Source organism: Elaeis guineensis, chromosome 16 (genome assembly GCF_000442705.2).
Source record: "Elaeis guineensis isolate ETL-2024a chromosome 16, EG11, whole genome shotgun sequence".
NCBI lineage: Eukaryota > Viridiplantae > Streptophyta > Magnoliopsida > Arecales > Arecaceae > Elaeis > Elaeis guineensis.
The window spans coordinates 41,425,406-41,438,390 of NC_026008.2; the positions used below are offsets into that span (position 1 = coordinate 41,425,406).

At 38.2% G+C, this 12,985-nt stretch overlaps 1 protein-coding gene across 1 annotated transcript; it reads left to right on the forward strand.

Moving 5' to 3' along the window:
• Positions 1 to 1,236: 1,236 nt before the first annotated feature.
• On the forward strand, positions 1,237 to 8,425 carry LOC105037335 (cysteine-rich receptor-like protein kinase 2). Its single transcript, XM_073250176.1, has 7 exons — positions 1,237 to 2,049; positions 3,931 to 4,056; positions 4,141 to 4,268; positions 4,730 to 4,943; positions 5,027 to 5,258; positions 5,378 to 5,528; positions 7,772 to 8,425. Exons 1-7 carry the CDS (start codon positions 1,299 to 1,301, stop codon positions 8,099 to 8,101), a joined length of 1,932 nt encoding a protein of 643 aa, XP_073106277.1. The 5' UTR covers positions 1,237 to 1,298; the 3' UTR covers positions 8,102 to 8,425.
• The last annotated feature ends 4,560 nt before the right edge of the window (positions 8,426 to 12,985 follow it).

Below are 12,985 nucleotides of genomic sequence, written 5' to 3' on the forward strand. Positions count from 1 at the left end.
TTGAAACTGGATTGGATATCAGTATTATTCATATTTATATTTATTTTATTTAATAAATATAAATATAAATATAAATATTATTTGAATGTAAAAATTTATATTCATATTTATTTTAAATGAATACGAATACAATTCGGATATTGAAAATATAGATAATTATGAACATAGATTGGATAATTAAATTTTATAACTACATAATCAAAAATATTATTAAATAAAAAATAAATTAAATTAATAATATATTTATATAATTATATATATATTTTAAAAAATAATAAGTGCTATATAAAATTATATAGGATCACAGATAAATTCGGATATTTGGATACGGAGTGGATAGTTATCTATCCATATTGATATCAATTTTTCTTTGATATATATAGATACGAATACGGATATTAGTTAGATTCTCAGATCTCTATTCATATCCGGATTGATTCGGATATAAAAGTAGATCCGAATGGATATTATTCATACTTATTTCATCCCTACTTAAGAGGACTCCAATACTATAGTTACATGAATTGCTCATCCTCATTCATGCAGATTAATATTTGATGGAAACTTAGTAAAGAATTTAAGAATCATCGATTTTTAATGCGACGGATGTATCATTGGATTAGTTCTTAGATCACTCAATTCTAAATAAATTGTTCAAGCTTAATATTTGGGATCGAACTCAACAACTTAATTAAATTATCAAGGAGCATACATATCAACCTGAATTATGTTAGTAAAAGATTTTATATATACAATTATGTTAAATATTTTAGTTGTATATATATAGTTATTTGAAGTACTATCGCTGCATTGACTTGCAAAGTCTTTGATCGTCTCTAATCAAATTCAAATTTCATGTTCCAAAGAAACCCTTCCTACCAAAAAAAAAGAAACCCTTTCCAGTGGCAACCGATTGGCAAGAAGTCAACCACGCAGCCGGCAATCGGGGCCCTCTGAAGCACTAAAATCCAAACAATCCCATTAAACCAACCGCTTGGCTTGTATCATACAAGAATGTATATTATTTGATAGCCGTTTATTTTCTGATGGAGACCACCTAAAAATGCACATCACTTTCAAGTGCACACAGGATCCTGGTTCATAATTTCTTCATCTGACTTTAAGATCTGTGCGATGTACAATCCAACGGTGGATTCGCGAGAAGGAAGGTGGACCCTTCTTTCTTACGAAAGATTGCCTTCCCGACCGCCTCTACAAATAAAAAGCTCCCCACCGTTTCGAACCCATACGGAGGCCGGCAAACCGGAAACATTAGTTCCTTCTTTCCTTCGTTTCCAATGCAACGCCGGCCCTCCGCCGCCTTCCTCCTCCTCTTCGTCGCCGTATGGAGTACCGTCACCGGTGACCCCCAGGCCAACCTCCTAGACCTCGGCTGCAGTCAGTACAAGGTCTCCTCCCCTTCTCTCTTCTTTGCTAACCTTAACGCCACCTTCGCCGACCTCCGCGCCAACCTCTCCGCCTCCTCCTCCTCCCGCTTCGCCACCGCGGTCCAAACCTCCGCCTCCGACCCCGTTTACGCCCTCTTCCAGTGCCGCGACTACCTCTCCGCCGCCGACTGCGCAGCCTGCCTTGCCATCGCCGAGTTCAGAATCCGCAACTGCTCCACCGCCAACGGTGGCCGTGTCGTCTTCGACGGCTGCTTCCTCCGCTACGAGAGTTCCCCTTTCTTTGGCCAGACCACCCAACCCGGGAACCGGGAACTCTGCGGTAACGGCACCGCCGTAGACGGCGGCGCCTTCTCCTCCGCGGCGGAGGAGCTCCTCCTGGATCTGAGCACCGCCGTGCCGCGGATAGCGGATTACTTCGCGGCGGCGGAGGAGGGCGGGGTGTACGGGGTGGCGCAGTGCGTGATGACGGTGAGCGAGAGCGGGTGCGCCGACTGCCTCCAGGTGGCGTACGGGAATCTCAAGGGGTGTCCGCCTGATGCGGAGGGGAGGGCCATTGATGCGGGCTGTTTTATGAGGTACTCGGATAAAGCCTTCTTCCCTGCCAATCAGACGGTCGATCTCGCCCCTTACTTGAAATCAGGTGACCTCTTTGAGATTTTGTTATTTGCACAAAAATATTTTAGATGACACGTAGTCTCAACAATAACACCCCGAGCTCAAATCGGGCTTAAAACGTTCACTTTGTTAAAACTGAGTTACTGGCGTTGTGCACTTCTGCCTTGAACTGGGTTTAAACCAAGGATCCAGGTCTGAATAGGATGTCGGGATAGGATACCATCCTATGAGTCCTGCTAGCGTTCAAGTATTCTGATCGGATTATCTCGAGACATCTCCTATCCCGATGGAGGCACATCCTTTTCATGAAAAAATGGGATAATTCTATCCCACAGGATTTAAAACTTTAGTTTAAACGGTCGTTTTGGGATTCACATGAATCTTTTCTTCGCGTGAAAGATACAAATTTACGACCCGATCTCCATAATGATGACCTTTTATAGTATTTTTGAGGGCATATTGGAGCAGTTAACTTTTGCTATAAGATATACAAAAAATAACTAATAAATGAATAAATAGGTGTATATTATATAAATATAAATATATATAATAAAAGAATATATAATTTTTGACTTCCCTTTTTTATATAATTTACTCGTGTATGATTTTTTTTTTTTTTGGTATGCTAATTTACTCATGGTTTTTCTGACAATTTTTTTTGTGTGCTTTTGAATAATATTCTATTTTTCTTTTTAAGGAGTTCAACTAAAAATCTAATTTACTCTTGAAGGAAATATTATGAAAGAATTAAATATAGTATTTTTTTTCCCTACTTATATATATATATATATATATATATATATATTTGCGCCAATTTACTTATGATTTTGTTGATTTTTTTACTTTCACTAATGTACTTGTGGTTTTGTTAATTTTTGTTACTTTTTTGTCTTGTGCGTGATTTTTTTTTTTTTGCATGGTAATTTACTCATGGGCTTTTCCTTTATTTTGCATGAAGAAAATATTACGAGTAGATTTCCTTTTTGATCAGAAAATATTACAAACAGATTTTGTTTTTGAAGAGTCCATTAAAAATCTAATTTATGTGTGGAGAAAATATTATGAAGGAATTATGTTTTCATTTTTGTGCATGGAAGAAATATGTGCACAAAATTCCTTCTTTTACATGACTTCGAAAAATAGAAGAGCCGATAGTTTTACAAATTTCTTTCTTTTTTCTTTCAGAATTTTGAAGAGGAAAATCCTTCTTTTTTCATGACTTCCAAGAATAATTAAAAAGAAATGATTTTTCTACGAATTTCTTTTTAATTTTTCTAGATTTTGAAGAGAGATTGAGTTTTCTCTCTTCTTTTCGTTTGATAGGTATAGAAATGGCCATTGTTATTTCTAAAAATACTGCTACTAATGACCATCATACCACTGTTCAATTCATCAATCCTAACTTACATGGAAGTCAATGATTGGCTAGATAGTACGTGGGGCCCTGCTACTATTATTCCCATGCACCATTTGTATCTACCACACTGACCTGTTGAACCATGTGATGATATATGCCTACCATTTTTCTATTTCTCCAGTTCTGGATTCATCAAGGTTTGGATAATACCTGTTAGAATAGCTGTTAAATGAGAAAATAATAAATGATAATAATAAAAATCGATATTCTTTGATTTACTTTTAGTATTGTTTTTTGTAATCTTTTCCACGATGGAAGAATCATTTTTAGCTGACTACAGCTTTTTGGAAGAATTTGGGTGGCTTATATTATTTTATTCTATGAACAGTGAATAATAATAATAATGATAACAATCATAATAATGATAGTTGCTCTCATACAATGGTTATAATGGTCACAATACAATGTCCGTTATTATCAGTATAAACATGGATAGCCTGGTCTGTCTAAGGTGGGGATATAAAATGGTGGGACTTTGGAAATTTACAGGGAATTCAAGTAAGAAAGGGGCCATCATTGGAGGAATTGCTGGAGGAGTTGGGTTTCTGTTGCTTCTGGCCATTGCCGCATTCCTTTGTATTGGACGATCCAAAAAGCCTGGGAACATTGAGAGAGGTGAGGATTCCGATCTGGTGATTTCTTTTTCTGCAGTCTTTATTCATGAATTCAGGTGATTTATTGAGTAATTGGGCTTTGAAGGAGACATATTGGGGGCAACTGAGCTAAGAGGTCCGGTGGATTATCGTTATGCGGATCTTAAAGCTGCGACAAAAAATTTCAGTGAAGAAAACAAATTGGGAGAAGGTGGCTTTGGAGAAGTATACAAGGTAAGATGACAAGCATTTGAAATGCTAGCTTGGTGAAGAAAACATGTCCCTGCATGGTTATAAAGGCATCATTTTTTTGTAGATTCATGACATTTTTCATAGTGTAAATATAGAGAGCCTATCTTGCAACTCGCAAAAGGATCAACGTATGACTCACGACAATTGCTGTGATACATGTTGCATGGTTGAACATTGAGTTGCCAAGCCAGTAATAATATTTAGTTAGGCCAACAACTTGTCAGGTGCACTTAAGAGGAACCGAAGGTATTTTCCATCTTTATAGAATGCGCAACTGAAAATTATATTACCTATATAAAAGAAAGAAAGTCTCGAAAAAAACCTTCTTTTTTGTCAAAAATCAATGAGTTATATATTGAATAATTTCTTTTTCATAAATCATAAATCTGGACATTCATCACCAAACTAGGTTATGCGTTTTAACCAAGCCTTTCTGTGTACAGGGTGTGTTGAAAAACGGTAAAGCGGTCGCCGTGAAGAAACTCACAATAGCTAATGCCAGAAAAGTACACATAGATTTCCAGAGTGAGGTTAAGCTTATAAGCAATGTTCATCATCGAAATCTAGTTCGTCTTCTTGGATGTTCCACCAAAGGCCCTGAACTGCTGCTTGTCTACGAGTACATGGCAAATAGCAGCCTTGATAAAGTCTTATATGGTACTGAATTGTTATATTTACCTGGTGATTCTTTGTATTATTTCTTCTTGTGTTTAAGGACAGTTGTGCCATCTGTTTGACAGGTGACAGACGTGGAATTCTTAACTGGAAACAGCGATTTGATATAATTGTCGGCATAGCACGAGGATTAGCATATCTCCATCAGGAATTCCATGTCTGCATCATTCATCGTGACATAAAGTCGAGCAATATACTGCTTGATGACAATTTCCAGCCTAAGATTGCAGATTTTGGATTGGCAAGGCTTCTACCTGGCGATCACAGTCATCTCAGCACCAAATTTGCGGGAACTTTGTATGTCAGAAATCTTACTCATCCACATCAATGTTTCCATCATTTACCAGCTCGCATCATCTTTTACTTTTAGTTGGTTTTTATCTTCAGCTTTCAGAATTTGTGATATTGTTGATCAGGGGTTACACAGCACCTGAGTATGCAATCCATGGACAGCTATCTGAGAAAGTCGACACATACAGCTATGGCGTTGTTGTCCTGGAAATAATAAGTGGTCGAAAGAGCAATGATGTGAACCTTGAACCTGTAACCCAATACCTTCTCGAATGGGTAATTATTCTTCAAAACCTTTGCTCTCCAGTCATATGGGGTTGTTGTTGTTATCGAAAATTAGACAATGACAAGTGGTTTTTTTTTTTCTCAACCTCAAAAAAAAGACTAGTGGTTTTGTCATGGAGGACTGGGTTTCTTCTTCTTTTTCTTCTTCTTCTTCTTTTCTTTTTCACTTGTTGAGCAAAGGAAGGGGTTCTCTCTTCTCAGCTACATTGGTGTAGATAGAATTCCCATATGGTCATTGGTTATAATCTCTAATGACTTTACCGACTTGGCAAGTTGGAAACCTCATCATTTAAAATTAAGTGTCACATGAATTCTTTCAAAATAGATTTTAAAAGTCAATAAGTTAAATGCAAAGCTTAGATGGAGGCATGTCAAATTTGAAGAATAAGTAACACTTCAAATTATTCAAACTTTCCATAGTACAAATGGTAGAATGTGGATTGCCTTTTCCTTGTCAGCACTGTATTTAGTGTGAAAGAATTTAAAGATTCTTTGATAAGTATTAATCTATCACATTTCAGTAATCAATTAGGTCTTACTCATGAAAGCGCTGATACGTATATTGCATGACATTGCCGTATCCAATGCTATCCTATTTACAAAAATTAGGATTAGCTCTATGTACTTCTTAGATGCACTCAGGGTACTTTTTTGGTTGAAGGGCTTGATTTCTTTATTCTTTCTTTTTTTAATACGCAATTTTTCAGATATAGATAGTTAATTTTAAAGTTCACGATATTGATTTTACTATATAGACATGTAATCATTTAAGATTAAGTTTCACATGAATTCTTTCAAAATAGATTTTAAAAGTCAATAAGTTAAATGCAAAGCTTAGATGGAAGCATGTCAAATTTGAAAAATAAGTAACACTTTGAATTATTCAAACTTTCCATAGTACAAATGGTAGAATGTGTGTTGCCTTTTCCTTGTCAGCACTGTATTTAGTGTGAAAGAATTTAAAGATTCTTGGATAACTATGAATCTATCACATTTTAGTAATCAATTAGGTCTTACTCATGAAAGCGCTGATACTTATATTGCATGACATTGCCGTATCCAATGCTGTCCTATTTATAAGAATTAGGATTAGCTCTATGTACTTCTTAGATGCACTCAGGGTACTTCTTTTGTTGAAGGGCTTTATTTCTTTATTCTTTTTTTTTTTAATATGTAATTTTTTAGATATAGATAGTTAATTTTAAAGTTTGTGATATTGATTTTACTATATAGAGTATGTATTGTGGTCTATAGATTTAACAATGATGACCTGATGGAGTTTGTGAATTAAATGTTATTGTATATAACATGAAGTGTGACTATGTTACTAAGATAACGCATCGCAATTAATTCTGCTTCTTCAAATGCATACTTAGTGCCATACTCCACAGTATTGTTTCTTATTTTTTTCAAGACAGGTCATACCTATCACCTATTTATCCATGTTGTGTTGGATGGTTATCCCATATTCATGTTTTTGCTTTGTAGGGTCTCACAAGTATAACGTGGCTGTTTTCTTCAAAATAAATAGTATGTAGCTTAGAAAAAAAAAAATCATTGGTCGTTCCCTGTCACTCGATATGCTACTCCTTACTCTTCATCTAAGGAAAAGCTCAATATCTATTATTATGTTTTTGCTATAACCAGTCCTTAGGTGTGTTTAGACTTTAGTAAGATGGAAGTAGAATAATTGTCTTTTTTGCCCTTGAAGCTCCTTTGATTTGACTCTTTGGTGCTTGTTATTGACAATGACATGAAAAATGCCTTCTTTCCCAATGGCAAGACTAGTCCACAGTGGTTCACTTAATTCAGAGCATCACCCTTTGTGATTTATCCATGTACTAATTTTATGGTAGATCTACTAGCAAGAAATGGTGCAGAGAGAGATTATCAACTTCAGTATCACTTTACAAAACTAAATATTCTCTGTTTTCTTTCAATCTATTCCTCAAAAATTTTCTTGTCATTTGGTAAAATATGTTAATGTAGAGGAACATATGCCTTATTTATGGATTCATTTACCTGACTACAAACCTCTGAGCTCTGCCAATTGCTGCTAGCAAGACTGATTTTAGAATTAGTCTCGAGTCATAGGTGGATTGGCAACATCACTCCCCTTCCCCAAAACAACTACGTGCTGCTTTAACATTAACCATGTACATTTTAATGTAGTGAAACTTTTTCTCTGTTAGGTGGATGGATGTTTACAGTTCTGTTTTCTATTGGTTGGACAGGCATGGCAACTGTATGAGAATGACATGTTGCTTGAGTTGGTGGATGCATCTTTGGATCCAAATGAATATGAGCCAGAAGAAGTGAAGAGAGTCATTGAGATAGCTCTAGTGTGCACTCAGTCCACAGTAGCTGCAAGGCCAACCATGTCCGAGGTTGTGGTGATGCTGCTGAGTAAAGGAGGGATTGTTCAGCAGCCCACAAGGCCTATCTTCATAGATGCCACAAGTAGAGTTCGCGGAGAAGCTTCGACATCCAGCAAGTCTTCTTCTGCTTCGAATGCAGCATATACAAATGCAGCATATTCTAGCACACAACCTTCAGCTCGGTGAAACTTCGCATGCGTCCTGGTAATATAGAGTGACCAGGGATGGATTATAGTTATGATAAATAGAGCACTTGATGTTGAATAATGCAATAAAATGGAGCATTGTGTTTACAATTTATTGAGCTAAATATCAGGGCTAATAAGAAGTGCATTTGAGATTGTAAATTGTAGATTGATAAGGCAAAATAAGGTAAGATCGATGTATTGTACTTAACAGTATAATAGAATGGTACTTGATATAAAATATGTACTGTACCTTCCCTAGCTAGTTGTCAATATATGAATAGGATGATTTATGGATGGGCCAAATTGAATTATCACCTGTAGAAATATCTTACATTTGACTCAAAGAATTGCAGCATTTTGAGTATCAAATAGTCTACTCTTTTGGAAATATTCTTGCATGCTAGTTTACATAATGAAGTTTTAGATATACGGCTTATGAAAGGCTACCCTGAGAAAAGGAAACGCTCAAAAGGGGATGAGACTCTGGTATCGACCTGGCGAAGTATGAGTCGACATTAGTAGAGCTCTTGGTAGTTGAGGCTAGAAATGGGCGCTGGCCGGCCCGATGTGTGGTCTCTTACCGGGGTCTGCATGTGCAGCACTGTTCATCAGGAAGAAGACTACGGGTTGATTGGAGGAAGGGCCGAGGGGGTGTAAACTAAGTCCTTCGTTCGGTCACTAGTTCGAATCTAATCCCCAAGCTGACAAACAGTGCCAATGATGAGGAATCTCATCGAACCACCTTTTTGATGACCACTGAGGCAACTTCCAACATGCATAAAGCTCTTAACGAAAAGAAGTGACGTGCAAACAATTTACTCTACATTAATTGTTGGAAATTATCGTAAGATGGATTTTCATTGGTTATTGGCTGGTTTTATTTTATTTGATTAGGTATATGGGGTAAATTATTATTTGAATGAATATTTAAGGAGCTCAGAATTAATTTGTAACAATACAATTATTTTTGACTCTATTGTCTTAGTCATGTGGTGCAGTAAGTATTGGTATAGGCTGGACTGGTTAATGGGCTATATAATGGGTGGATTCATTAGCATTAGTAATTAAATTATGTCTCGATTCTACTCATATATCCGTTTGTTGTGAAATCTTGGAACATCCAGGGTTCAATGCTTCTAGCGGCAGCTATCCCATTGAGGAAACATGCGAGAAGAATGAGAGGAAGATTTACTTGCATTTGTGCTTTCTTCCCTTGAGAGATCCCACCATAGCAATCATCGTGGCTACTCAGGGCTCTCAAAATATGCTTTGATCTTTTCTATTTTATTTTTATAGATTTTATGTTCTAATCTCTTGCATGGTATCCATAAAAAATCACACATATGGTATCAGAACTCGGATTTTGTAGGGGTTTAGAATCAAAATAACGGATTCAATAAAAGAAAAACTAGAAAAAAGGGTATTTGAAAAAAATAGAGGAGCGAAGAAGGGGGATGATGTGCTCATGGTTTTCCCATCGTCATCCCCCCTCATCCTCCTTTTTTTGTCGAATAGTCAAACATGTTATCAGCTGTTGTCTAGGATAGGCGGACTATGAGCCCATCGAGCTGCCATACTGGATGCAGTTTTCCTTCTTCCTTTTGGATTTAAGAAATTAAATGAAAAAAAATAAAGAGAAGATATAAAATACGGTCGGTGGACTCGATGCTGCCAACCATTAGGATCAAGGTTAAAGGGCCATTTTTGATCTTAGTAAAATATGTATTTACTTTTGACATGGTGATCACAAACCATTCTATGGGTCACTATGAAAAAATATGACAAAAGAAATTAAATGATAGATCTCTCTATGTTGCTAAACATGAAAATTGATAACCATTATGTGGCTACCATATCAAACATGAATAAATTTTTAATGATAGGACATTCTTTGTCCTATTTATTGTACTACATTCCAAATTTCTATATATGATGATCCCGTATATGGTAATCACAAAACCATCCTAGGATCTCTACACAATCATGAGAAAGGAAATGTAATAATGAATTCCTCAATAGTTCATTGATTTTATTAAGGTTCAAAATTCATGCTTCAATATATTCTCCTCATATTTTCTAAAAAAAATTAAATAATAAGATATGGTCAAGCTCTTCTTTTTTTTTTTTTTGATAAAATGGATCGTTCATACAATTCTAGTGTGAATACATCTAAAAGCATAAAAAAACAAAACATCCTTCAAAGATCTAGGGATACCACTCATATCTGTCCATAGTGACGGATTCGAGTGCTCCGTGACAAAAGTAGCCACCTAATTAGCGATCGAGTTCACCTCTCGAAAGATGTGTCTGATAGATAGATCCAAACAACTAGAGAGAGAAGTCATAATATCCCGCAGAAGGGGATGGACGGCCTCATTTCTCATACACTCCTGAATCCATGAATCACCATGGTTGAGTCACTCTCAATAATCAGGTGATCGGCATGAAGGGTTCGACAAGCATAAGTGATTCTTGCCCACGCCTCGTGGAGCTCCATAATAGGGACTGAGGGCTCATGGAGATGGGTGCCCCTGGTTGCAACAAGTCTAGATGCCGAATCTCGGATCATGAAGCCGATGCCTCCACTCTTTCCCTTGACACTACCATTAAAATTGATCTTGAGATACGATGGAGGAGGGGACTCCCAAGTGATGAACACCCGCCAGATCGCTACATAAGCAATGTGGGAGCCTCAGGTCTTAGAAGATTTCAAAGTCAAATCTATCATCTCAGCAACAAGGACAGAGCTCTCTTCAGAATAACTCTCGTCGACCACCTTCTGGTCTCAAATATCACACTATTCCTAAATAACTAGATTCGATAGGCAATATAAGCAGCTCTAATACTAACAACCTTCATCGAAGTGGCCCTAGAGCACCGTCTCAACATGTCCAGAAACCCTTGGACAGGAGCCTCGGTCGGTAAGGCAAGGTTATGCATACTCACTAGGTACCAAACCTGAGAAGCTTTTGGGCATATAAAGAGCGCGTGCTCAACTGTTTCCTCCATTATGCTACAAATCGGGCAAACAAACTGGATATCCATCTCTTTCCTCCTCAAAATGAGCCTGGTCGGAAGCCACCCCCAAGCGACTTTCCATATGAATAGACTCACCCATGAGTGAACTCCGGTTCGCCATATCCAACCAATATCCAAGCATCTAGTGCTCTCCCTCCGATACAGATGGTAGAGATCGGTAGTCGCCGCCCTCAGAATGTAAGAGGATCTTCAAACTCCGATATCCTGCATACTCTAGATAGGGATCAAAAGAGAAAGAATGCGCTCGGCCAAATGGCCACCAAAAGTCTGGGCAACCATCTTCGCATCCCATCCTTTGCCCCCTTAGGTGAGCAGGTCACAGACCCTCATCTCATCCTGAATCGCTATGCTGATAAATCTCGACCAACGACTCAACGATGGATCAACGATCCATGAGTCGAACAGGACACTCATGGACCGACCATCCCACACAAGCCATCTCGTTTGGATAATCACCTTAGGGGTCCATGCACAAATCTTCTTCCATAAGTAGGAGCCACTCCTAGGTACATGGATCTCTCCCATGGTAGGCCAAGGATCATACCTGGCCCTCATCACTCTACTCCACCAACTGTCTGAATCAAGAAAAAAATGAGCTATATGTCTAGCAATCAGAGCCTCCCATCTAGTAGTCAGGAATTGAATCCTCAAGCCATCTTCCATCAGTGGCTGGTACACAAGGCCAATAGTGCACACCACCACCTCCAAGACTCAATCTCCACATAAACCTTCGAAAATGTTGCTCGAGCTTAACCACCATAGTCCTGGGCAGAATAGTATTCAAAAGGAAGTAGATAGGTATGAAATTAAGAATAGACCTTACCAGGGTGACTCCTTCCATCATTGAAAGAGCTCTTGCCTATCGATATTCAAGCCGATCCTGAATTAACTGCTCTACCTTTACACACTCGGACCTCTTGAGTCTACGGTCGGATATAGGGATCCCTCAGTAATGCAGGGTCCTCTTATGCTCTATGACCCTGAGAGCATCCTTGATTTGCTACCGCAACTAAGCTAGCATCTTCAAGCTAAAGTATATTATGGAATTAAGGAGATTCACACTTTGACCCGAAGCTAAGCAATACTCCTCTAGCACCCTCCTGAAGTTAGCAGCATTCCGGATAGAAGCCCGGCCCACCAGCAAGTAGTCATCTACAAAGAGCAAATGCGAGCTTGACTGGGCCCCCAAGGTCGACAGGTAAGAATCCATATCCGGCCCCTAAGACATAGCATGCAGAGCACATGAGTGGTTGTCAACACAAAATAAAAAGATACGAAGATAATAGACAACCTTGTCGCAGCCTAACTATGGAGCAAAAGAAATATGATGTCATCCCACTGATAAGGATAGCAAAGCTAGGGCTACAGATACACATCATGATCCATCTGATCCAATAGGGGCGGAAGCCAAAGCCCTACAAGGTCCGCTGAAGAAATCACTAGCACATGCGGTCGTGCGCCCTCTCCATGTCTAGCTTAATAGCCATAAGATACCTACGAATGGAGATGCGATGAAGGTCATGTATAAACTCATGAGAAATGAGGATATTATCGGAGATGCAGCTACCAACGAAAATCTCCTGCTCAAGACAGATAAGCTGAGGAAAGATCAGCTTCATCTTACCCGCCATCAGTTTGGCACACACCTTGTACAGGGTCATACACAGGCTAATGGGTCTGAAGTGACTCGGCTCAGATGCATCCTATCTTTTCGACATAAAAGCAATAAAAATTTACTTCCAAGCAATAGGCATCTGGATAGTAGCAAAGAAGTCCTACACTACATCCACCATCTCTGTCTGAATGATTGGTCAAAACCATCTGAAGAAGAGCGATGGAAAAT